The sequence below is a fragment of the Lethenteron reissneri genome, chromosome 42 (assembly GCF_015708825.2).
Source record: "Lethenteron reissneri isolate LAM-NWPU_2019-01 chromosome 42, ASM1570882v1, whole genome shotgun sequence".
NCBI lineage: Eukaryota > Metazoa > Chordata > Hyperoartia > Petromyzontiformes > Petromyzontidae > Lethenteron > Lethenteron reissneri.
Window position 1 is genome coordinate 7,685,694 of NC_083820.1, and position 24,941 is coordinate 7,710,634.

General features: G+C 50.2%; 1 protein-coding gene across 21 annotated transcripts in view; it reads left to right on the top strand.

Moving 5' to 3' along the window:
• The window catches only part of LOC133352837 (microtubule-actin cross-linking factor 1-like), a 326,018-nt gene that overhangs the window by 167,370 nt on the left and 133,707 nt on the right, over positions 1–24,941 (top strand). For 20 of the 21 annotated variants that reach the window (XM_061568768.1, XM_061568771.1, XM_061568769.1 and 17 more), the window contains 11 exons: positions 4,799–4,990; positions 5,608–5,696; positions 6,845–6,980; positions 9,403–14,595; positions 15,270–15,416; positions 15,621–15,836; positions 17,269–17,349; positions 20,431–20,574; positions 20,960–21,193; positions 22,177–22,356; positions 24,115–24,657. In XM_061568768.1, the coding sequence (XP_061424752.1) occupies positions 4,799–4,990; positions 5,608–5,696; positions 6,845–6,980; positions 9,403–14,595; positions 15,270–15,416; positions 15,621–15,836; positions 17,269–17,349; positions 20,431–20,574; positions 20,960–21,193; positions 22,177–22,356; positions 24,115–24,657 (7,155 nt within the window). The remainder of the gene's footprint in view (positions 1–4,798; positions 4,991–5,607; positions 5,697–6,844; positions 6,981–9,402; positions 14,596–15,269; positions 15,417–15,620; positions 15,837–17,268; positions 17,350–20,430; positions 20,575–20,959; positions 21,194–22,176; positions 22,357–24,114; positions 24,658–24,941) is intronic. The other variant, XM_061568782.1, reaches the window with a different exon arrangement.

Sequence of the window (24,941 nt, forward strand, 5' to 3'; positions counted from 1 at the left end):
TTGAAAACCACTCGCGAAAGTAAATTAACATTCGCGAATGTTAGTTTGGGACAAATGGGGGGAGGGGGGTCGGTTACGTTTCCACGTCCTACAACATCGTACACGGGAGAACATTAAAAATGTTTCATCACATTCAATCCCATGCCGTCCACATAACATCCAAACATCCTTAGTTAAATCGTACAATCATACACGTGTGCGGACACAACGCAACTAATGCAACACAACGCATCGCCGAATGATGCCGCGAATGTTGAGGTTGCATGACACCTTGGACGCCGATGCTGATGAGCTTTGGAGGGAATCTTCGTCGGGGGGCATCGTGGTCGACGGACTGCTGGGCGATTCCTCGACCGAGCTTGCACGTTGAGGTTTAAGGCTTGAGCCGCCTCCTCCCCCAAACGCGTGGCTGGAAACAGCCCCTTTGCTGGATCGAAAGGGCTTCGACCACCAAACACCTCGTACAAGTCCCACCAGCATCATCACCGCCACCACCGACGCATGGTCCTTCTCGCCGATTAGTGTGACACTTGAAAGGCAAATTTTTATTTAAAGCTTTCGAGACTGCAGGGACTCATATTCTTGGTTCTTTCGGTAAAGTCACGTAGAAGGGAAATAATCAAAGAATAAATTATTACACGTCATTAAATAAAATTTTCACGACGTTTCGGCCACAACGCAAGCAGCCGTCCTCAGCCGTCCTTGCGTTGTGGCCGAAACGTCGTGAGAATGTATTTTATTATGTTTTATTTTTATTATTTTATTATTTCCCTTCTACGTCACTTTACCAAAAGAACCAAGAATACTTAAAAGGCACTTTTTTATTTTTTAAAGTCCGATCTTCGATCCACAAGTTCAGCATTTATCTTCCATGACCCCCCTCCCCACTCGATGTTTCCATCGCGTACTTGAGATAGTGCCACCTACCCATCAACCTCGCTTCTCTTCCACGATGACCACAACTCCTGTCGACTCGCTTACCGTGTCATAGCGGACCCAGCAAAGACAAAGATCCCCCGTGTAGCCTTAACAGACTCTTGGGGCAAGTGCTGTTAGCGAGCACCTATGAAGGCCGGCACAGCACAGGAGGGGGTGGGTGGCCAACACCACGCCCGGCCGCCTTTGTCTCCCCGGTGGCGATGTTTACTACACACCACACTGGGTACTCATTTGAGGCCGAGTCGACCTAGGGGAGGCCCGGGACTGGTTTGAATAATCCTCACACTGGGTGTTCGTGGCCACGAGCGGGAATCGAACTCGGGTCGCCAGGTTCGTAGTGCAGCGCTAACCACCCCCAGACGCAAGTCACCACGACCAATATTCATATTCTTAGGTTTTTTCGGTGAAGTCACGTAGGTAAAACATTAAAATTAATAAAAGTAAAATAAAATAATATAATAAAATAAAACTTTGTTTTTACGGGTTATAGACCAAGTCTATGCAACAACATAAATGACAAGTATAACCCGTAAAAACAAAGTTTTTCACTATAAATCCTTTATATGCGTGGCGGCTAGAGTCCTCTCGTCCTCTGGCTTGAGATGGCTGCCACCTATGGGTCAGATGATTGCATTGCACCGTTAAGCAATTGGTAATTAAATATAATATTTTTGTCCTAAAAAGTGTAAAATTTTGGAAAAAAAATTGTCACGAACATTAATTGTCACGCACAACGAGTCTGTGTGGAAAATGTCAGCTCGATTGGATCACGGGAAGTGGGTTAAAAAACGACCGAAAGATTTGCACGGTCGTAAGCAAGCAAGCGAACTTAATATAAAGGATTTTAAAATAGTAATTTTTCTTTCTCCGAATTAACAATAACAACAAAACACCCCCCCCCCTAAATATTTTAAAAGCCGCGATGCACATGGTGAATACGAGACGGTGGGACTTTAATCACAATAATAAATACAATTATGGGGCGCCACGGTGGCTAGGAGATGTTAACTACCTCGCCTGGTATGCAGGAGGCCGTGGGTTCGATCCCGAGCCTGACGCCTGCTGCTGCTGTATATTTGTAGTTTGCATGTCCGGTTTTTGCCTCCACATTTATAATCAACAATATGAGTTTTGAGTAGTTGGCTGCTAGAAATGTGCACGTGATAAGCCACTTCGTGTCGTTGAGCTATCATTTGTGGCCAGTCGCTTCTGAAAAATAGCTTCATAGCTCAGTGGGCCTTACCTGGTAAAATGTTATATATAGTTGTATTTATTCACTAAGCAGTCCTGAAAGAACCACAAGTTGCCGAGCCCTGTGCAACTAAACTCACCGCTCTTTTCTGTATATTTTTTTAAACTCTTGCTATCACTTCCTCCACTCACCGTCACTCAGCCTCCATTATCGAAATAACAAACAAAAACCCACCGCAAATAAGGCAAAAAATAACACGAAAAACAATGACACTTGAAGAGTCGAAAAAAACCCAAGCCAAACAACAGTGCCCCTTCCCCAGAACGCGACATTTTGCCAAATCGCGAATAAGCGAGGGAAAAAGTCGCGAAAGTTGAACCGGTGTACAAAAAAATTTAAATCGTGAAAAGTCGAATTTCGCACAAATATAATCTGCCAATGAAGAGGTTTGACTGTACATTTTAAATAATTAGCATCACCATCATCATCACGGTCCATGGGCAGATTGCCCATAGGTGCCCCCTGCACATTTCGTAATTTTGTTTCCACGTTTCTCTGCCTTATGCCAATATGCTCAAGTAGTGAAAGAATATAAAGTTTGTTTTTAATATTCTTCCTTCAGAAAAAAATCTTTCTCGGGCTTCTAAGACCAAATGTTTGCGCATTAGCTTGACGGTTGTATTTATTGTAGCGTACTTCAAAGTAACATTGCAGTTAAAATACGAGGCTGTAGTCGATGCTTACCTCCACACGCTAGCATTATGGATTTCACAGTATTCACAGTATTTATGAGCATTTCTCATGACTAGTTTATTAAAAAAATTGTCATCTGAAAATATTTGCTACTCGCACAACACGTGTCAACATTTGGCGGGAAAATTACCTCAAAGCCCCAAAACTTGTATCTGGAGCACTGGGCATGTACATTGAAGTCTGTTTATAAATGATAGTCTTAATAATCGCAATTTCACCCTTTTGCTCATTGCCTGATGAAGTGAACTCGTTGTGCCAAAACAAGCATGATTTGCTGGCACAATTTCCCAATGCATGTTTGTCCTTTGCCATCAAAGGAGTTGGGAAAGTTGCTGCACTGATTTCCATCCAGGGAGTTCGCATTCACGATGCTCACGGTTGTTGAGCTTCGTTTCTTCAGAAACTGCCGACGAGGATTCGTCAACGGTCGTGGGGAGTTTTAGATGGTTGGGATGAGTGGCCTTTGGAATGGCTGAACTAACCCATGGCATTGAGAATTATAGTTTTTTTATTAGGTGCTTTCAATACCTCTGGGCGATTCGGAGAATTGTCGCAATTCTGGGGGCTCACGATTTGACTCGCATATTGTTTGCGTGTTTATTTTCACGTTGTCGTGCCTTCTCGTTCGCATTTTCTATTACACGCAGAGTATTGCGTGTTTTTTTTATTTTACTTCGTAAATTGAATGGCTCTCTTGTGCAGTGCAGCTATAGCATTTGCACTTGGGGAGACAAAGGCACCCTGGGAGTGGATCCGCTCCCCCCACCCCTCACACACATTTCGTGCTGATTATACATCATCAGACGTGGTCAATCGACTGCTGAATGAAGGCCTTGCCAAGCCTGAACAGGCCCCTGAGTAGATTTGTGTGGGTTCTTGGCTGTTACTTGTGAATGTTTATCGTAACACAGGTTATCTCGTGAATACTACTTTAAATAAAGTAGACGTGATTTGCAAATGTTATTACCTCTCTTTTGACAATACATTGAATGTTTATATAATTTTCGGGTGAAATAAGTATCTCCTCTGTTTCAAAATGATCACGCTGTGAAATGCCAAGCGCCAAGGACATCATGACAAGGTGCCAGGCAGGGCTTAATCTATCACTAGATATATTATAGATTGCTTCTAAACTGGAGTAGGCAGGTGTCTGGTAGCCACAGTCATAGCGAGAAGTATACTGGATGTGGTGTGCTGGCTGCAAACATGTTTTTTCAGGTTGCAGACCACCAGAGCTGAATGTGTGGCCGTAATGTTGCTCAGACCACCAATTCACAGAGTTGGAAATTGCGACCTCCTAGTCTCCCATCAAAGCACAAACCAGGCTCAGCCCTGGTCATCTTGCCAGAGCTGATGAGATCGAGAGGGTGGATTGGTCATCCCCATCGTAATTGACCCCTTGACCCTCAACTCCGGTAGAGATGCCTGTCCATTTGGAGCCCTGAGCAGAATTCATATCTGGGTGCATCACTTGACTACAAACATCATTAACTGGACAAGCTACGTAACTTAACTTTTTCACAGTTTCTTGAAATAGTGAAGGTAATAGTACTAATTGTAGTACAGTCAACAATATTATATAAGAACTATGCGCTTTTTTAATAGCTTTAATAGGACCTGAGTCCAGCCGATGGTTAGTGTATCCAGGGCTTAATTTCAGCCGGGGGAGGGTTCCATTGGGTTGCGAATTGGAGGGCCAAGGAAAATATTCCACTGCGAAGGTGCACGTCAAATATCTTTTTTTTACCAATAAGCCAGGTTAACCCCCCCCCCTCATGGTGACTGTGGACATTTGCATAGCTCGCTTATGCCTTCGCACCGCCACCGCTCAACGCACGTCTATGGGTCCCAACCCCCTTCCTGTCCACCCCGTGCTCCTCCTGTCTGTCCGCGGCCACGACGACGACGCGCCAGCAATCGCTGGCCGAGAGTCAGGAGGAGCACCTGACTCGCTCGGAGCGGCTGGTGGGCTGGGTGCAGGCCATGCATCGCTCGCTCGGGGAGAAGCAGAGGCGGGACAGCGGGGAGGGAGGTGCGGGCGGTGAGGAGGGCAAGAGGGAGCCGTCGGATGCCGCTGAGCTGGAGCGCAGCCTCAAGGAGCAACAGGTGATGACCGACATTCAGGTGCACTTGTTGGTGGTGGCTACGCGGCAGCGAGGGTTGGGGGGGGGTCACCACACAAATGTTGTGAGGCTCCCTTCCCGTAGGGGCGTCGAGGTGGTGCCGTTCCTTGGGTCGCCAGCGTAATGCAGTGCGGAGATTGTTGACTAATCGCCATCTGAATGGGATAGAGTGTTTCCCCTTCACACGCGTTGGTTTTCTCCAGGTGCTCTGGTTTCCTCCCATATGTAAATACTTGTTAATTGGCCGATAACACCTTAATATATAGAGGATTGCAGAGCTGAGTGGGGAAACGATTTGATACCGGCTCACCGTATCGTTGATACCTTCCCGTTAGTCTGTGGCACCAACTCGCGCCCCTGAGTTATTCTTCCTCCGTCCGTCAAATGAGGGCCTACAACATATGACGACCCAAGGTCCTAATATTAGTACAGGAATTAGTTGAGCCCTGCTCAAAGGACTTTCTGATGGGCGAGCTTCGTGGATGATTTTGACACTGCCTATCTGAGAGTGGGGATAATCGAGAGGTAAGTGTGTCGTCGCAGCCACGCAGGGACGATTCTCTCCCTTGACTCGCTCTTGTTTGCCGCTTCTTCTTGCAGAGCTTCGCGGAGGAGCTGTCTGGCCGCAAGGAAGAGATCGCCGAGGCCATCCAGAGGTCTCAGACCTTCCTCGCCCTCTGCGGAGACAAGTAACTCCCCCCCCCCCCCGACCTGGCCTCAGACTCTGTTGCTTAAGAGCCTTAAGCCCGGGTTCCTAAAACCTGAGCAATAGGTCGCGTGAATCCGAATCAGCTCTCGAAAAGAAACAAAACGCAACTTAATCGTCGCCCCCCCCCCCCCCGCAGCCGCTTTGTCCACATCCGAGCAAGTAGTTGTGCAGCAAGGGGAAATTAAACGGGGTATATTTCAGGATTTTAACGACGAACCGGAGTTCGCAAATGTGTCCCGCGATGAGATTCGTCACTACAAATTGCTGAGCAGATCGATGCTTGAATGGAGAGTCTGTCAATACTGTGAGCGACTGGTTGCGCAACTGCTCGCAACCGGTTGTACGACTGTTCGCAACCAGTTTCAGAGATGTCCTCATACAAGCGAGTCAGATTCATGCAAACGAGTTGCACAAACCTATTGCTCGGGGGTGCAGGCAGCTTAATGAAACATTTGTCGCCCTCTGCCTCAAAGGATCAAACATGTCACACACTGCAGCGCTTGTTGTGCGAGACTGAACAGTTGTTTATTGGCATGAATACTTGCTCCCACGTGTTCTGTCGGGTAGTGCTGGGAACGTCAAGTCTGAAAAGGGAAAAAAAAGTGAAAGGGGCATTGTGGAGGTGCCAGAGGTGATTCTACGGGTGGGATTAGGATCAGTGGAAGGAATAGGCCCAGTAGCTGGTGAGATGGAGTTAGTAACAATGGGAAGGCTAGTACTCGTGGGGTTATTGGGAGGTCTAATACCTGGGTTGTGCGAAGGTCAGTTGAATTACTAGAACTTGGGCCTGGTTTGGTGAATTGCCGATTATAGCACTGCATGGCCAGGTGGCTCAGCGATAGAGCGAATAAGTTGCAAGTTCCGATTCTGGTTTGGGGTTAACTCGGCCTATCAACCCTCCGGGTCCGATAAAATAGGGACCACTTTGTGGTGAAGTCAACATTGGGCGTCTTATCCACAGACTGTCCCACATGATAGGCAGGTGGAATTCTGCCACCGGTTCAGGGCTGTAAACAGGCGATGAGCACCACCTCAATGCTCATTTGAGTAGGAGATCGCCGATTCCTGATGATGCCCAATTGCTAATTGCTGATGATGCAGATGTGCCCATTGCTCATCTCCCTCCAGGCTGACCCCGGAGCAGTACCAGGCGGTGGATTCTCAGACGCAGCAGCTGAAGCAGGCGTACGAGGCTCTGTGCGAGCAGTCGTCGGCCTACACGCAGGAGCTGCATCACAGCCTGCAGCAGGAGAACAGTATCAAGGTATCACGGCGTCGCCGTGGCAACCAGATGCTTGCCAGGCCCACATGCATTCATGTACACACTCGGGCATAATGCTGGCCTTTAAAGGCGAATAACGCTGACACACACAGGCGCAGATGAAACCGACGATGCCCTACGTAGCTGTGTGCAATGTTTGGGAGATAATTATTTGAGCGAGCAACAATTAGTTTTATTTTACGTTGATAAGCCACGTGAGGAATGAGACGTGTCCGTGAAGACGCACACCGACGGGATGGAGCAATGAAATCGGCTCGCGTGCATGTGCTGCGTCATTGCGTCACATGATCGTGGGGAGGGGGGGAACAAAAAATCAGCGACTTGGGGAAACCTTCATCGAGCAGCGGATTGGCCATGGCTGTTGATGATGAAGCCGTATGACAGGTGGAGGAGAAGAGGGAGGTCTTGAGAAAGGACCAGAGCACGGGGATGGAGTTAGTGATGCAGACAAGAATAGGGAATGTGTTGTTCTAGACTACGGAGGAATAGAGGAGGAGTGACCACCTTAGTGAGCAGAGTTTGACAGGAGATCGGTTGACTATGGGAAGGCGTAGCTCGTGTGCAGATACCACGCACGATACCCCCCCCCCCCCCCGACACACACTACCTTTTTCACGATGACATTTTTTTCATTGAGTCAAACGCTAAATAAACCGCACAAAACTTTCATTTATAATTTATCATTTGTCTCGTGCAAAACGGCAAGAGTAACAGACTGGCTCAAATCAGTGTTTTGTAAACACGGGGACATTGCTCTGTGCATTGCAGACGTGGTACGCGCGCGTGAGTGCCGATGCTTTAACCTGTCAATGGCTTCCAATGCTTTGTCGAATGGTGCAAGTGCATGGTGGACTGTGTTTTATACCGGGTGTTGTACCATATTCACACCTTCAGCAGCGGGCCACATGTCACATTACATATGTGGGCAGTGTGGATGTTTAAAGACTTGTCATTTTCAGGTTTCGTTTTTTTTCTTCAAATGTAATTAATACAGTCGATTCTTGATTATCCGGGGGTGGGGGGCGGGGGAGGGGGGTAATGGGGTTATAGGGGTGGTGCGGATATAATAAAACATGATAAATACAAACTGGCCATGTAAATGAATACCTGTGGAGAGTGGGGGAGGTTGGGGGAAAACTTAAGAGTGTGTTACAACTGTTTTAGAGCTTCTTAAAATAATCCGCTTACTTGCCCACGTGTGTTTGCGATCACGTGGGCAAACAAGTCGCCGTCCCCCGACGAGTGAGGAGCAGCTGATAATTGACCCAATGTGCACGGAAAAAGGTGCGAACGAGCACATTTAATCCACGGTCCGCATAAAATACACCCACAGATAATCGAGAGGTTTCCTGTATTGATTTAATTTGGCCCACACTGCCCAGACACACTGGGATAACAAGATGTGGACTGTGTCGCATGTTGGTGGTGGTTCGTTATCTGTAAACAATCTTCAAAGGCGTGCGTTGTTGTTGTTAACATTGCATTTTGAGCTTAACCCGAACGGTGTGATCTCTTGCTTCGGAAGTACTAACCCTTGGCGTGTCGCCGTGATGGATTCGAGAGAAGCTCTGTTTAACCCGACGGCTTTCGCTTTGCCCTAACGAGCATGTGCCGAGTTCAGCGGTTGCGCAGATCTGTGTTTTGTCCCTTTGCAAGACCTAACGTCTCACACTTCGCTCAATGTTACAACCGAGTTCTCACCTTTGCTGACCTGGTAAGTACAAACAGCAGTATCCGAATGTTAAACAATACGGTAGGGTGGGGTGGGGTAAGAGGCCTATGTGGGGTGAAAGGTCTTTTTATCCTGGTGCTAACAGAAGTGATGTCATCAGCCACCATGATCAGCTTGACCTGCATTGTGGCACCAGCTGCTGCTTAATGCAACAGACAAGCTACGTGTGAGCTCCAGGACAATAAAGGCCTTTCACCCTACGTATGCCTCTTACCCCACCTGACTATTTTAGTTTTTATATACAATAGAATATACTAAGTTTTATAAATAACATGAGCGGATACCGCATGTAAAATGGTAGTTTTTTGGGGGGACCCATATACACTTATTTTGAGAAAATTAATGCCTGTTTTGACACATTTTCACCTTGTACAAACGAGCATGGATTTTAATGCAGAACTTACATAACGCATGAATACATGTTGATTAACCCTAACCATCAAATATAATTAACATTATGTTGTGTAAAAATATAAGATAATAGTTGTGTATGAGCATAACTGAACACATGGCCATTCTGTGCAAAATATCATTTGTGTCATTGCCTGGCAATACCAGTTTTTCACTTTGCAGCCATTTTGTCTCGCACGGGGAATGGTCATAGTGCAAAATTGCCGCCTGTGCAATGAGATACATGTCAACAAAACACCTTGTGTGCGCTCTGCTTTGCAGGTGGACGATGTGATCTCCGGAGTGGTGGACCTGTGTACCATGGAAACCTTCCCAATATTCCATGCCATGCTCAAAGGCCTGATCGATCAGGAGACGGGCCTGGCCCTCCTAGAGGCACAGGTGGCCACCTCGGGCATCGTAGATCCTCGCTCCTCGTGTCGCCTTCACCTGGATGAAGCCCTGGCTGAAGGTCTCATGGATAAGAACACGGCTGAGAGCCTGTGGGAGCTCGAGTCCGCCCTGAGTCGCGTCCACGCAGCTGGGCTTGAAGATGTTGGAGGTTTGATTTTCATTGCGGCAGCGCTGGAAAGAGGGCTGATGTCAGAAGCCATTGCTGTGAAGTTGATGGAAGTCCAATTGACAGTAGTTGGACCTCAAAATTGCACTCCTGTGCCAGAAGAATTCTTAAGGCTGCAGGAGAATTGGAGGATGCACACACAGCCTCTGATCGACCCGAACACGGGAGAGAAGCTCACCCTCGCAGAGCTGACCGGCAGAGCCATCGCTGATCCAGAAACGGGGCTCCGCCTGCTGCCCGTCACCCAGACGGCCTGCGGCATGATTTCACTCAAGCCCGGCCGGAGGGTAAGCATTTGCCGTGCTGTCAAGGAAGGCCTCGTGGACCGCCAAGTCACTGTGAGGCTTCTCGAAGCCCAGCTTTTCGCTGGCGGCATCGTGGACCCGCGCACGGGCCACCGCCTGACTGTCGAAAAAGCACGGCGCCATGGCCTGATTGACCGGGAAATGGCGAACGAGCTGGTGGTGCGGCAGACCCAAGCCGGCGGGGTCATCGACCCTGCAACGGGCGACAGGCTTGACCTGGAGGAGGCCATCGCCTCCGAGCTGATCTCGCTGAAGAGCGCGCTCTTGGTCCTTGAGGCACACGGCACATTCCGCGGGTTCGTTTGGCCCGGCTCTGTCGGGACGGTGCCCATTTCGGAGGCTCTCGAGCAAGGGATGATGAGGGTCGAGGTTGGGCACAGCGCACTTTCCAAGCGGCACTGTGTGGCAGGGCTATTCTGGATGGAAACAGCAGAAGCCGTCTCTCTGAAGCAGTCGGTGGCCTCAGGGATCTGCGACGAGGCCCTCTGCCGCACATTGAGTGCCACTCACGTCCCGGACAGCATGGGCACACGTGGAACGAGGACTCATGCAAATGAGGGCGATGAACAAATTATCGGTGTGCACCCCTCTCCAAGTATCCCCCTGTGCAGCAAACTTTGCAAGGTCTCTCACGTCTCTCAAATGAAAGGCATATGTGCAGTGCAGGGAGATTGGGTGCAGGTTGTGGGCGAGCATGCCTCCACAACAGAAGCCCACAACTTAATGGGCTTGGAAGTCGAGCTCGTAGAGTTTATACGGGGGCACAGCTACATAAACGCGCTGACGGGGGACCGGTTGGTTATGGTGGACCGAGATTTCCATCTCCTCGAGGGAATCGCCCGTGAGATTTGCAAGATGGCCACGGCGGAGTGCGAGGGTGCAGACAGATACTCTACGCGGAGTGAAGCCATCGTGCCAGACTGTGAACAAATCTCAGGGAGAGAAAAGAAACGTGATTTTTACACATGCCCACAGCGGGACTGTGCAGGCTACGAGTGCGACAGTTTTAATGTGAATATCTCCGTGGATATTTTTGATATGTCGATGAAAAGTTGTAACGACGACATTCGTCAAGATGACGTGGCTGGTTCATTGAATGCGCAGCAGGACTGTGGTGGTAGAGTCAATGGGGCCGAGAGGGATGGAAGTATTCATGAACATTTTAAAATATTTATTCCAGAAGAAAATGCCGAACCCATGAGTGAAGTGGATTGCGGCAGACCAAACATGCGAGACCAAAGAGAAGGGTGTGCAGGAACAGACGAGGAAGCCACCGTGAGTAGAAATGCAGAAACGTTCTGCACAGTTAAACGTGAAGTGAAGCAAGAGCTAAATTATAAAACTAATTTGCACAATCAGAGTGATTTTTCCGAAAGCGTAATGTTAGAAAATAACTCAAACCTCGAATTTGAAGAAGCAACATGTGTAGCGCTTCAAACTGTGAAACGTGCATCGTTGAAAGCGATTGCAGAAGGCGTATCTTTAATCCAGAACGAACATTCTCACGAACCACAAGACAGATGGCCATCATATGACGATACGTGTATGGATATTCCTCACGATGGTGTGACGTGTTCTCTAGACATTATAGGCCATGCAAAGCCAACAGAAAGCACTTCACGAACCAAAGAGGACGAAGATCAGTCCCGGGTTGACAATGGAACTTCCTCTGTGGACATGGAGTCGAATGACTCTGATAGCGTTGAATCCTGGGACTCGCAGATTTACGTTTTAGACCAAAGCCGACTCGATGATGCATCTCCCGTGACAAACGTAGCGCCGTGCGTGCACCTATCATCTCTGCAATCCCAGGCCACTACGGGGCACTGCTTGAGGTCACCTCTCAATGCAGAGATCACGACGGTGCAAGATCTGCTTAACGACAGGCTTATTAGCTTGGAAAACGCCAGAGACCTTCTAGAACGCCAGATTCAAGCCGGAGGCATCATGGACAGAAGTGGCAAACAGCTTAGCCTCCAGGAGGCCGAAGGGGCGTGTATTGTTGAACCAGCTCTTGCTACATGTCTACATGTAGCTTTTTTGGCAGTGCAAGGTTTTCCAGACCGAAGCAAGGGCAAAATATCGCTGTTTGATGCTATCAGGAAAGGGCTTGTGGGTGCGGCTGAAGGCACAAGGCTGCTCCGTTTGCAGGCCGAAAGTGGTGGCATTTTGGACCCATCGACGGGTCAACGGTACGGGCTGGGAATGGCCGTGGACCGGGGATTAGTGGACACAGAGGCGGTGATGGACGTTTGGATGTCTCAGCTGAGGGACAGAGGAGCGATCTGCGACAGTGTGGGTGGTCCCTGGATGACGCTCGACGAGGCGGTGGACAACGGGACCTTGCCGATGCAGGCGGCTTTGAAGGTGTACGAAAATCTTGGACTTTTCGGCGGGTTCGTGGATAACCATGCACAGGAATTCATGACGATCTCGGAAGCTCTGGAAGAAGGTATTTTTGATGCTAAGCTGGCGCAAAGGGTGTTCAAGCCAGAAAAGATCATTAGCGGTGTGATACATCCGACGACGGGAAGGGTTCTCACTGTGAGTGATGCTGTAAACACCGGTCTCCTTGACACGGAGACGGGCCTGAGAATTTTGGAGACACAGGTGTGCGCCGGCGGGGTCACAGACCTCCGGCGCAAGAAGAAGCTGTCAGTCACACTCGCCGCCAAGCTGGGGCTCGTGGTCGGAGGGGCGCCTGGTGTGGAGGCCCTGATGAAGCTGGAAAAGGCGTCCAGGGGGAAGGATGTGGACGCAGCGACACGGCAAAAGCGAGCATCAATCTGCATGGAGACCGAGGGTCTCGTCGACCCCCAAACCAAAAGTGTGGTCACCCTACCCGAGGCGGTTGACAGGGGCCTGCTGGACAAAGAGACTGCCGTGCTGCTGCTCAGAAAGCAGATTGCGCATGGAGGGGTCGTGCACCACCAGTCGGGAATGAGGCTTCGACTGAGCGACGCTCTGGCACGCGGGCTCGTGGATGAGGACACCGTGGAGGAGCTGTCCTGGGTCGAGCAGGCCTGCCGACAGGGCTTCGTGCACCCGGAGACGATGGAGGCAGTTCCCTTAGCACATGCCAGGGAGATGAAGATTTTGGACGAGAGAGCAGCAGAGGAGCTTGAGGCTCGGCTCGCGGAATGCGGCGCCGTGTTCGACTTCAGGTCGGGCAGGACGGTCGCCCTCAAGAAGGCCGTGTCCCTGGGCATTCTGAGCGAGTCGGCCGTGGTGAGTGCTGGCGGATCGTGGGATGTGACGCACGGCCTCCTGGATCCCGACAGCTGCCAGATCGTGTCGTACGCGTCGCTGGTGCAGAAGGGTAAGACGGACGTGCGCACGGGGCAGCGGTTCCTTACGACCGAGCTGTGGAAAGGCGTGGAGAACGAGGAGACTGGAGATCGCATGACGCTGCTGGAGGCGGTGAGGGCGGGGCAAGTGGATGCCGTGCCAGCACTTCGGGCCTTGCAAGCTCAGGCCGACACCGGTGGGATTGTGGACATATGTTCGGGCGAGAGAATCTGCATTGTCGACGCCCTCAAAAACGGCATGCTGGACGCGGCTACGACGAATGCAATTTTGGAGAATCAGCTGGCCAATGGAGGCATCGTGGACATTTGGTCTGGGGAGAGGATGACGCTGGATGAAGCCCTCGTAAGAGGTCTATTGACTCGCGACATCTACCAAACACTGAAGGCCAAGAGTAGCTCCGTGTCGGAAAAATCCGACGCGGCGAGTAAAAGCGCTCAAATGCCAACGAATTCATCTGCAAACAATATTCAAGCTGTTTCTGAAATAACACACAGTGAAAATGATCCTCGTAAACAGAACCAATCTCTGGCAGAGAAAACACACGAGCAGCAGTGCCAGAGCCATCCCGCAAATGATGCGGTTAATCCTGAAATAGAGTCGATTTCCAAACAGTTTTCTCACGGCAAGGAGAACAGTGCCCTTGCTTCTGCGACAGTAATATCGATTGAGGAAGCCGGAGGCAAAAGGGTGCGAGCACTGCACAATCATTTCACGCGCGGCTTGCATAACGACAGGGAAGTTTTTGAAGCAACAGAAGAAATGATCGATGGCAATCTTGATGAACGCGCCAAGAGCGGCACACACGGTGCAGGGCAAGGGATTTGCGGGTTTGCGTCAAGTGACGCAGAAACAGAGGTGGAGGGGCAAGAAGGAAAAGTGAAAAAAGTTGACAGTGAGGAGAGCGATGCAGATGGTGATGCGGATGTTGATTATGGAGCACGGCAAGGATCCGGAAGTGATCGAGCGAACGTTGACGCAGTGAAACGTGGACGTGGGCGATCGCCCGGGCAAATTGCTGGCGAGGAGACGAATGAGATGGGCATGTCACAGGGGATGTTGGAGAAGGCTGGAAATATGAATGTGACCGATGGCACTGAAGTTGGGGAAAATTTGGAGCACGGACGCAGGGAAATTGTTGACGAGCGGATGAATGAGATGCGCTCTTCAGAGGGAATGCAGGAGAAAGCCGAAACAATTGCGGTAAATCTGATACGTTCACAAAAATCGCAACCAAAAGAAGCTTTGGACAGATGTGACCCCGTGGCCGATTCCTCAAAACAGGTTGGCACATACGCAGCACACGTAATCATCAATTATAAGACGTGTTTTGTAATGTCTAACATATTGTCAAGAGGGTATTTGTGGGAGGTGGCTGGTAGCTCAGAGAGTCAAAGGGTTCTGATTAAATCGTATTCTCAGGTGGAGTGAGTTCATGGTCTCAGCTCGTTCGGGAATAACCACACAAAGAAACCCATCTTTTTATGTATGAATATTCATTAATTGGCTGGAAAGATCTTTATAAATAGAGGACTGCAGAGGTCGGGCAGTCAATGGTAGCACCAGCTTATCGCCTGGCTGCCTTCCAGCTTGTCTGTGGTTCCTCTGGAAATTTTGCGCGAACGACGCTAAAATAAAATTAAGCATTATTGTTAAATGAGGGGCTTTCACTTAATTCGGCTAAATTTCCACTCTGACAATTAAAAAAAACGCATCTGTTTGACTGCCACGTGCGTGCCAACCCACAAGACATGCTAAAGTGCGGCCCTTAGTGTGTTTGTGTAGATGTAAGAAAGGGTCACTGATGGGGATCTTGGTAGTACTTCTGTGACGTCTCCCTCTGCGGACCGCTCGTTTTACGAGAGGTCAAAAGAGGAATTGTAATCAAATTTCGAATAAGATAAGAACGTTGAAAACTAATTTGTGACTGTCTAACGAATCTACGTATTTTTTTCCAGCATTCTCTGAGCAAGCGGCAGTGTCTGGAGCACTTTGAGAATGTGATGAGGTTGATTTCGTTGGTTCTGGACGTGAGAGTTCGGCAGAAGAGCCTACAGCGAAGCGGCAGTGATGTCGATATTGAAGATCAGCTCGATCGATTGCGGGTGAGTTTGTCTGTCTGTGCGTTGTCCACAGCTCCAAATGTAATATATATATAAATACCACAGGGTCCAAAAATTGCTATGGTTCCTTAATTTTGCCCACATCTCTATCCATTACTGACCGCATTAAGCAAAATCTCAGAAGCCAACGGACGTGACCCTGGAGAACCTACAAATGGCCGCTCGCATTTCTTCCACCCCGTCCAGCTGTTCGAGGAGGAGTTGTCCTCGCTGGAGTGCGAGGCCTCCCGGGAGCTGGAGCACGTGCGGACCGCGCTATGCGACGCGAGCCCAGCCGTGCCCGCTGAGCTCCTCCAGGCTCTCGGCAAAGACTCGGCCAACCTGAGCAAGTGCCTGCGGTCGGCTCGGCAAGCCTCCTCCGCCCAGCGGGAGGCGCTGACGGAGGGCCTGCGTAAAGCCAAAGTGCGTCCGTCCTCAGTATTAAAGCTGCCCGGACGCTGCCCCTTGCTTAGCGTGAATAGTAATGTACTGTATGTTGCCCTTTTCGTTGGAACTTCTTTCTTACCGTACGTAGCCAACCGTGCCAATCGGAGGTGCGGGGGAAGGACAACGAGCCAAACACAAAATGGAGTTTTAAAGGAATGAGTTCTCAGTCTAGATTTAATAATAATAATAATATTAAGTATGAATTCGAGATATGTTTTGGGGAGAAAAGGAAAAAAAACTGCCTCCAAATCACCTGGAGTGCACCCGATCTCGCTATATCTCAGAAGCTAAGCGGAGTTGAGCCTGGATAGTTCTCGGATGAGCAACCACCGTGCCCAGCGCGTTTTATAGGCTGCTGCAGGGCTACATTGTGGGCAGCGGAGGCGACTACAGAAACGTCTATAGTTGTGCTGTACTCTGATCCCACATCTATGATCGCCACCTTGACCAGCATGGTTAAGTATGGCAAAATAAAATAAACCTGCATGGCCTTGAAAGGCCCTCTCATCCAGCGGTGGGTTGACAATAGGGCTGCACACGTGCATTCCAACACCCTAAAATGGTGACCTCTCATTAATCCACCTTTGTGGACTGTCAAAATGTTACCACCGTGAACATTCGTCGTTATTTTGTTGTTGTTGTTCCCCATTGTGGTTAGCGTAGAATCTACGTTACAGGATGTCAGCAAGGGTGTCGTCTGCAATTAAATGTAGTAGACTCCCGATTATCCGCACTAATGACAGGGGGGACGGCCACAGATAATTATTCATGTGGATAATCAATAAAAGATTCATTTTTCACGGACCTCTATGCCAAAACCCACGAATATCGGTATACAAAACAAATCGATGCGCATGCTCAGTGATAACACTTTCCTGCTCCCACGCAGAAGACTCCGCTCACTAAGTAGACAGCAGCAAAGCCACACCAATCAACATCAATGAAACTCCACCCCCCGTTGTAAAGATATGCAACTACTGTACTGTAGAGGTGATCGCTTGGATTTTGGATTAAACGGTTTAAGCACGTGACTTGTAATAAATATTTCCAAGAATAACAACTTTTAACTGTTTTTAGATTATTTATTTGGGCTTAAGGGAAACTCCATGAGTTCTTAATTTACGTCAAAATCTCAAGTATGCGGTTAATCCGCAAATCGGACAAACTGCACACGGATAATCGAGAGTCTACTGTAATCATATTCGGAAAGAAGCTAGAACCGCGAGGTTTGTATGTTGGCAACATGTTCCTTATAAACTTGAAGAAGCAAATCTAGTTGCGATGAGTGGCCCAAATCTACACCACAGAGTTTTACGTTCTGAACAATAGAGCGTTTCTATTGCCCTCTTCATATTGCCATCAGCTGACCACAATGAGCATTAATAACCTCATTTTTTTCCCTTTGCAGGAGCTAAGAGAGCAGAAGGCCACTTGTCCAATACTGACCGCAGAGGAGGTCACGGAGAGAGGTCATGTACACGAGGAGAAGGTTTGCGTCTTCAAGGACATCAACCAAAACCTATTCCCATAATTTCAGATGGCGACATTGTAACTTGAACTGTTCGATGACAAAATTAACGACGAACCTAAATCTTCTTTTGTCACTCGTTCTCGCTGTAAGGGAGGTGGCCTGTGATGCTTTACCTTCCCACGTTGTTTGCGATTTGAACCCCGGTCTTTCTCAGGCCCGGCCTTAACGTAAACGAACAAAGAATTTGAAGTGCCCTTTGGAAGTGATTCTCGGATTATATAAACGACCCCATAATTGTTGTCACTCGTGTGACGTATCCTTCGAATCGGGCGAATGCCACAAAACTCCTGAATTCATTAATTTTCGGTACCCTTCGTGGCTTACCTTCTGAGTTCTTGCCGCTGTGATTTCACACCGCAAAGGCCTGGCCTGACCCCTACTGCTAACCGTTGGGTGTCTGTATTAATGCCTCTGTATGGCCGCAAGTCTGGCTCAAATGTTTTCTCCCAGATGTCTTTGCATGGCAGCAAGAGGTCGATGGAATTTGGTGGGCAGTTACCCTCAGGCTTTGCCAAAGACTTTGTCAAGCTGTGCAGGCCAGAGCCATTTGTAAAGTTAAAATCCCTCATCATATGATAAATATGCTTCAAATCACGAATATGCTTTATCATCAATGTAACTAATATGTCATAGATAAAGACAAAAATGACAATCACGTCGAGTAAATAATATTTATGCATTTATTTTGCACATTTAAATTTACTGCATACATACATTATTTTTGTGCGCGGTCATTTTGATCAGATGCGAACGTAACATTTTGACGAATGCGGAATATGCCAAGAGCACTTGTCAAGACAATTGGCAGAACGTCCCCAACGCAAAAGCCTCGTGCAAAAGATCCTTTGAGACTCGCCGAGGCTTTCGGGAATAAACAAAAGCACACCGTTGCCATCGAAGAGGGCTCCCTTACTCTTTACGGCCTCCTGCTTGACGATGCTCTTTTGTCGATTCCAAAGCGAACATCGACCGGGAAAGCACGACGGCGGCGGTCTGCGGGTGGCGGTTTTTGCGATTTTACTCAGCTCTGTTAACCCTCTCGGCGCCTCCTAACTTCTGCTGCTGTAAACGCTCTTCCTGGGGCTTGGTGAAGATCCTGGTGTACGTGGATTGTCGGGGGGGAGGGGGGGGCAACGTTTTGTCCCAACGGTTTCAACCGCACGGCGACGTTGCCCCAACGTTGCGCATTTTACAGGCTCGGATTTTCCGTCACCTTTTGAAAATGCTCGTCCCATCGCGGGGAATGTTCCCTTTTGCGGGTTTGAAATGACAAATATATAATAGGCGCCGTTTTAGGCAATAACCCTTTGTCACAGCGCGTAAAACCCAGGACAAGAGGGAGTTTGTCAACAAAGGTGCTATGTAGAAGGGCTGTTGCCTGAATCGTCACCTGTTTTTGATTTTTCGTACGTACCGTACGTTTAACTTCTATCCAAGCGTGCCAATCGGAGGTGTGGGGGAAGGACAAGAAACTGAACACAAAAGGCAGCTCTCAGAAATGAGTTTTCGAATCCAGATTTAAAAGCGCATAGCTCCAGTGGCTTCCTAATATCGGAAGAGCGTTCCAGACGGCCACAGTGTTTTGTGACGAATGAGGATTTTTTTCCCCTCTTAGCTGTGCTCGTCAACCACTGCCAGCGTAGCAGCAGCATCAACCAAATCAATAGTTACGGAGCAGTTTTCTGTGCTCGCACAATCTGGGGTGTTACTTGCCGTGCGCATGTGAAAGTAACGAAACATTTTTTTGCAGGAGAATGCGTGAACGCTGAACGATGTCGTCTGCCCTACCGTTTGTCGCTTTAACAATGGCTGCACCTGTATACGAACTGAACTAACCTCGTGAGCATGTCGTGGTGGTGGTGCTCACTAACAGCACTTGCCCCAATAAGTCTTTTCAGGCTTTACGGGGCATCTTTGCTTTTGTGGGTGGTTTTCGAAACGATCGCTTGTAACTCTTTGGGATTCTGGGTTAAAATCTGCATGAGCCAGTCTGTTCACTCTGCTGCTTCGGTGAAGTTTCTTCTCGTTCGTAATCGCAATAACTCCACTTGATAAATCGTAACAAATTCCTTCTTCTTCGGCACGACTATGTTTTTTTTTTATCATTCACTTTCAGTCTGCAATGATTCGCGTTTGTCACACGCACTGCCACCCTAAGCCTCCTCCACTGACAAACTCGCGCTATGCGGGAAGCTATGCGGTTTTGTATCGGAAAATCTCTCAAAGACATTATTTAAGTGTTACGATCATAATTTTCTACAGGAAAACTGTTGCAAATAATTGAAAGTGGCTTCCCACTCGAAAAGGAACATGGAGCAATGCTCATCTCTTGTTTACAGGCCCCGGAGCCAGTGATAGAAATCCCACATTTCCATGACGAGGGTGAATTTATCCACAAGATAACCCGGTGTTGTCAGCAGTTGACGACGAATTAAATTGACCGGGAGACTTTGAGGGTTGGGTAGCTGAGGTCGGCACGGCCAATCGCATTGGAACGAGGGTTCTCGGGCGTCGGGAGAAATTCGATGGCCTCGACCCGGCAGCCAACGAACGTACGCGGGGCGATGGCAACTGCTTGCGTGAGAGTTTTCCTGAAAGGATTCTTCTCCGTCTCGAGTGTTTGTTATGCCACGTAGCACTCTTGGCTGGCACGGTGCCTGGAAGCACGCCGGTTCCCAATCGGAAGGTCACGGGTTCTCAAATCCTGGCACCGGGTGACTTTGGCGTTCCGTCTATCCGTGACCGATAAAAATTTAGTTGGGAAATCAGCGGTCATTTCCTTACGGACGCACTCTCACCCCCTTGTCACGGTAACGTGGAGCTTGTTACTACCGGCTCGGGGCTATAAACGGGCGGCGAGCTCCGCCGCGCGCGAATTTGAGCGGGCAACCACTTTGACATTTCCCTTTTGGGTTCATCTTCCCACGCACCAAAGGGGGACACTTTTCCACGCACCGCATCGATCTCTGGAAGCGCGCCTGCATCAGCTGTCGTTTCCCCACCCTCCCCCTCGGCGCCCCCGTGTGCCCTCCGCCGCAGCTGAACGTGGAGAGCAAGCAGGAGGAGTTCTCCCGGCGGCTGGACGAGCTCGAGTCGTGGCTCGCGGAGGCGAAGGGCGCGCTCGCCAGCCAGCCCGTGAGCGGCGAGCTGCCCGACATCCAGAGGCAGCAGGAGAAGCACCAGGTGAGGGGTCTCGTGACGCGGGGACAACGGCCCTTGTCGTCGTCGTCGTGTGCCGTTTGTGCGGGAACGCGGCTTACAAAAAATATACCAGCCCTCTGACTCCCCCCCCTTCCCCAGCAGAGTGGTAGTTATTTTATGGACTTCGAGGCGATATTGAGTCAATCCCTGCCCCGCGCCTCGAATCAGTGCAGCGAGTGGTTGAAGGTCTCCGACACCGATTCGGTTTGGTTCTGCACCTTTTGTGGGTTAAAGTCGGGTGAACGGATGCAGCGGCTCGAGACTCCACAGCACCCCGTGACTTCCACGTCGTTCACCCGCTCCTCCGTCCCTCCGTCGTCCTCCCTCCCCCCCCCCCCCCCCACACACCACCCCGCCGTGCTTCCAGGCGCTGCAGAGGGAGCTGATGGGGCGCGGCGCGGAGGTGACCGCCACGGTGTGCGCTGTGCGCGACTTCCTGCGCGAGAACGGCGCCCGCCTCGACCCCGAGTACGTGGCGCGCACGCACGAGCGTCTGAGCGCGCTGGGCAGCCTCCACGAGGCCGCGACGCGGCTCTCCGGAGAGGCGCAGCAGAGGCTCAACGAGGCGCTCGGAGACGTCATCAAGCAGCAGACCGAGAAGGTGCGGCATCGCGAGACGAGGCTGTGAGCTGCTGCTGCTGCTGGTGTGTGTCTGTGTGTCAGTGTGTGCCGACAACGATGACCGGTAGCAATGGTGTCAAGATTGGCTTCTGTGGTGGAGGAGGCTGGTGAAGGGCGCTACCGGGGAGCGGTGGTGTAGCGGTCAGCGCGCTGCGCTACAAACCCGGCGACCCGAGTTCGATTCCCGCTCACGACCAACACCGGTGACGATTATCTGAACCGGTCCTGGGCCTCCCCTAGGTTGACTCAGCCTCAAATGAGTACCTGGTGTGGTGTGTAAACATCGCCACTCATAGGTGCTCGCTAACAGTACTTACACCAACAGTCTGTTGAATGCTATACAGGGGATCTTTGTTTTTGCCAATGACGACGACCATATCACTGGTGTCAAGATTGGCTTCTGTGGTGGAAGAGGCTGGTGAAGGACGCTACCGGGCAGTTAGAGGCAGTCGCCCTCCAACAACGGCGGAGGGTAGAGGAGCAACCCTCACAACAACGAGCGGAGTGCAGGGCGGCTAAAATACAGCCAGTTGGCACAATAGGGGGCACAAGTGGTGCATCCGCCAGTTATCTCAGTCGGTCAACCCAAAGCACCTGGGTCTGTCCCGTGGCCTCCTGCCAACGAGCCTTTGACACTTCACGTGGCCTGAAAGTGCACATAGCCTGGCACAAGTCCTGTGGTAATGCCACCGCCACTTAGTGACGAATGGCGGTTGTTGTTGTTGTGTGCATGTTGGGTCGTAGTCTCGAAGTACACCAGCCTGGCACAAGTACTGTGGTGACATCACCGCCGCTTAATGATGAAAGCAGCTCTTGTATCCGCAACATAAAATATTTTCGAACATTACCGAACCGCTTTTTCAAACCCTCGGAAAACATCTCACGATCAAGATAGGGGCCCGTTTTAGTCGCAATTTCATTATTCAAAACAAACCGCGCTTTTAATTCCGGTCCTGGCTGCAGGTGGCGACGGAGGAGCAACTTGAGGACATCCGCGGGAAGACGGGAGCACTGCTGCAGTGGCTCACTGAGCTGGAGTCCCGGCAACAGCGGACGAAGGAGGAGGAGGGGGAGGAGATGGACGGGACCCGGTCCCCTGAGATGGGGAGCGTTGGGTTGTCCGAGTTGCTCCACCAAGCGAAGGTGGGCACCCTGCGCAGAACGATCCGGGCTGGGTTGTGAGAGCCCTCTACGAAGTTATTATTGAGATTGCTTAGATCAATTTCAATGCTATACATTATTCTTTGGTTTTTTCGGTAAAGTCACGTATAAAGATAAAATAATAAATTAAATAATAGCATACGACGTTTCGATTGCAACACACGCAATCATCATGTGTTGCAATCAAAACGTCGTATGCTATTATTTAATTTATTATTTTATCTTTATACGTGACTTTACCGAAAAAACCAAAGAATAATTCCTGCAGTCACGAAAGTTCCAAAATTAATGCTATACATTGTCCACGTGATGATAAGCCACTATTATTTGCGGCCAGGTCGCTTCTGGAAACGAAGCTACTAGCTCAGTGGGCTTTACCTGGTAGAATAAAAAATAGTTTAGTTTCATTTTTATTTTTTTGCGATTTGTTTAACTTTCCTATACTCTTCACTCCTTTCGTGTTTTTTTATTGTTTGTCGTTGTAACGTTCTGACCTGCCCCGACTGGACATCTGTGAAGAAGAGCTTTACAGCTCATCGAATTCCTCCAGGAGGAATAAATATTCTGATGCTGACGTTTCCACAACCATTTGAGGAGCCAGGCCTGGCCAAACCCGGTTCGGTTACAGTTCTAGCCCAGGAGTGGCACCGCATCCTTCTGTAGGGTTGCATGCTTCGTCACCCACAAGGCACCTTTCCTACGTCGCCACATGCCCCTCTCCTCCTCTTTACCATCTACAGCCAGGGTTTGGGGGTTGGCAAGTATTTTTTATTCGTAAAAGTTTGTTTTTTGACAACCATGAAAGCAGGCTTGGGTTCGGGTAAGGGCTGTATTTCTCCCTGAATGTTGTCTGGGTAGGTGGTAGACTGGAGTAGGAGTGTGACTCAAAGCCTCAATCATTTCGAGTGGTATATTGAATGTGGCGTCTCTGCTATGCAAATATATTCCACGTTGACCCGGACAGACCCAGCTGATAGCATATGTTTATACAAACTCGTGCATTTGTCGGGTCAGTCTGGTAAGGCTGCCGTAAGGAATGCGGGCCTGGCCCAACCCTGTTCACGAACCAAGCCGACACCCTTCCCAGCGGTCATGGAGACACGGAAATTGTAATTCAGCAGCAGCAGCGATTCCACGCAGGCTGCGGTAGTCTGCGCAGATTAAGGACTTGAGAGAGAGATGCCCTCTCCGCTCGGATGTTGTCTCTCCCCTTCCACGTGCCCTCTACAGCAACGAGCGACGCCTCTTGCGTGCCGACCCCCAGCCAACCGGCACTCGTCAGCGAATGTGTTGCTGACGTCTGGTGTATGTGTGGAGGTTGAATCGTAATCATTATCAATGACAGCGATGGTGATGGTCATGGCAGCGTTGGCTCTCTTGATCATAATGTTGATGGCCAAACGTGTTCTTGAAAATGTTTAGATGATTTTTCACTGTATAGTCAACATAGTGTAAATTCATGACTTTAAGTATGCTTGAAATCGTGCTGTGACGGTTCCACCTGAAGACGGAAGCTTGTGTTGCCTCCGAAACATCGTGATTTTTATTTTATTTTTATTTTACTTTTATTAATTTAATTTTTTTGCCTTCGTTGACTTTCGCCATCAAACTTTAGGTGAGATTTTTTAAAGAGGCGATAACTCATTGTGAATACCTTTCTGAATACGAACGACTCAAAACACACCCACTGCCCCCCGCCCGCTGCGCTGCCGCCTGTTCCCCGTTCGCGCCCTTTCGCAGGCCGAACACCAGGAGGTCCTGTCTCGGCAGCAGGCCGTCATCGTGGCCACGCAGCTCTGCCAGGCGCTGCTCGAGCGCCACGCCTCCAGGCTGGCGCCCGACGACGCGGCGCAGCTGCGGCGGGCGTGCGACGAGCTCGGGCTCCGCTATGACGCGGCGCTCTCCCGTTGCGGGGCGCGCCTGCGGCCGCTCGAGTCCGCGAGCGACGCTCTGGCCAAGCTCGATGGCGACTGCGCCGAGTTCGAGGCGTGGCTGACGAACGCCCGGGACGTCCTCGCGACGTCGTTCGCCGGGAGCGGCGGCGGCGGCGAGGAGGAGGTGGTGGCGGAGGACGAGGACGTTCTGGCCGCCAGGTTGCGCCGGCAGCGCGAGTTCGCGGAGGACGTGGTGTCGCGACGCGGCGACCTGCGCTACCTGGGCGTGGCGGCGCGCCGCGCCACCGAGGCCTCGGCCTCCGCGGGGCCCGAGGTGGCGGCCGTTTGCGGCGCCGTCCAGCGGCGGCTCGAGGGCATGGAGGCGCGGTACAGCACGCTGCACGTCGAGGCGAGTGGCCGCGGGGGCCTTTGGTGCAGGCGATCACCGGGAACGACGACGATGATGTTTGACCGTCGTCATGCTTATAAATTAAAAAAAACCTAGAGTGGTACAGCAGAGAAACGCGCATCAAAATCAGGAACATTTTGATAAAATGAGGGCATGAGCTGACCAGTAGAGTGAACAAAAATGTTCAGTCGAGAAAACTAACAGCATGTTGTGACCACCAATGCGAACGCAGGATCTCAGCGGTGCCAGGTAATTTCACTGACCTCTGAGTTAACCCGGCCAAC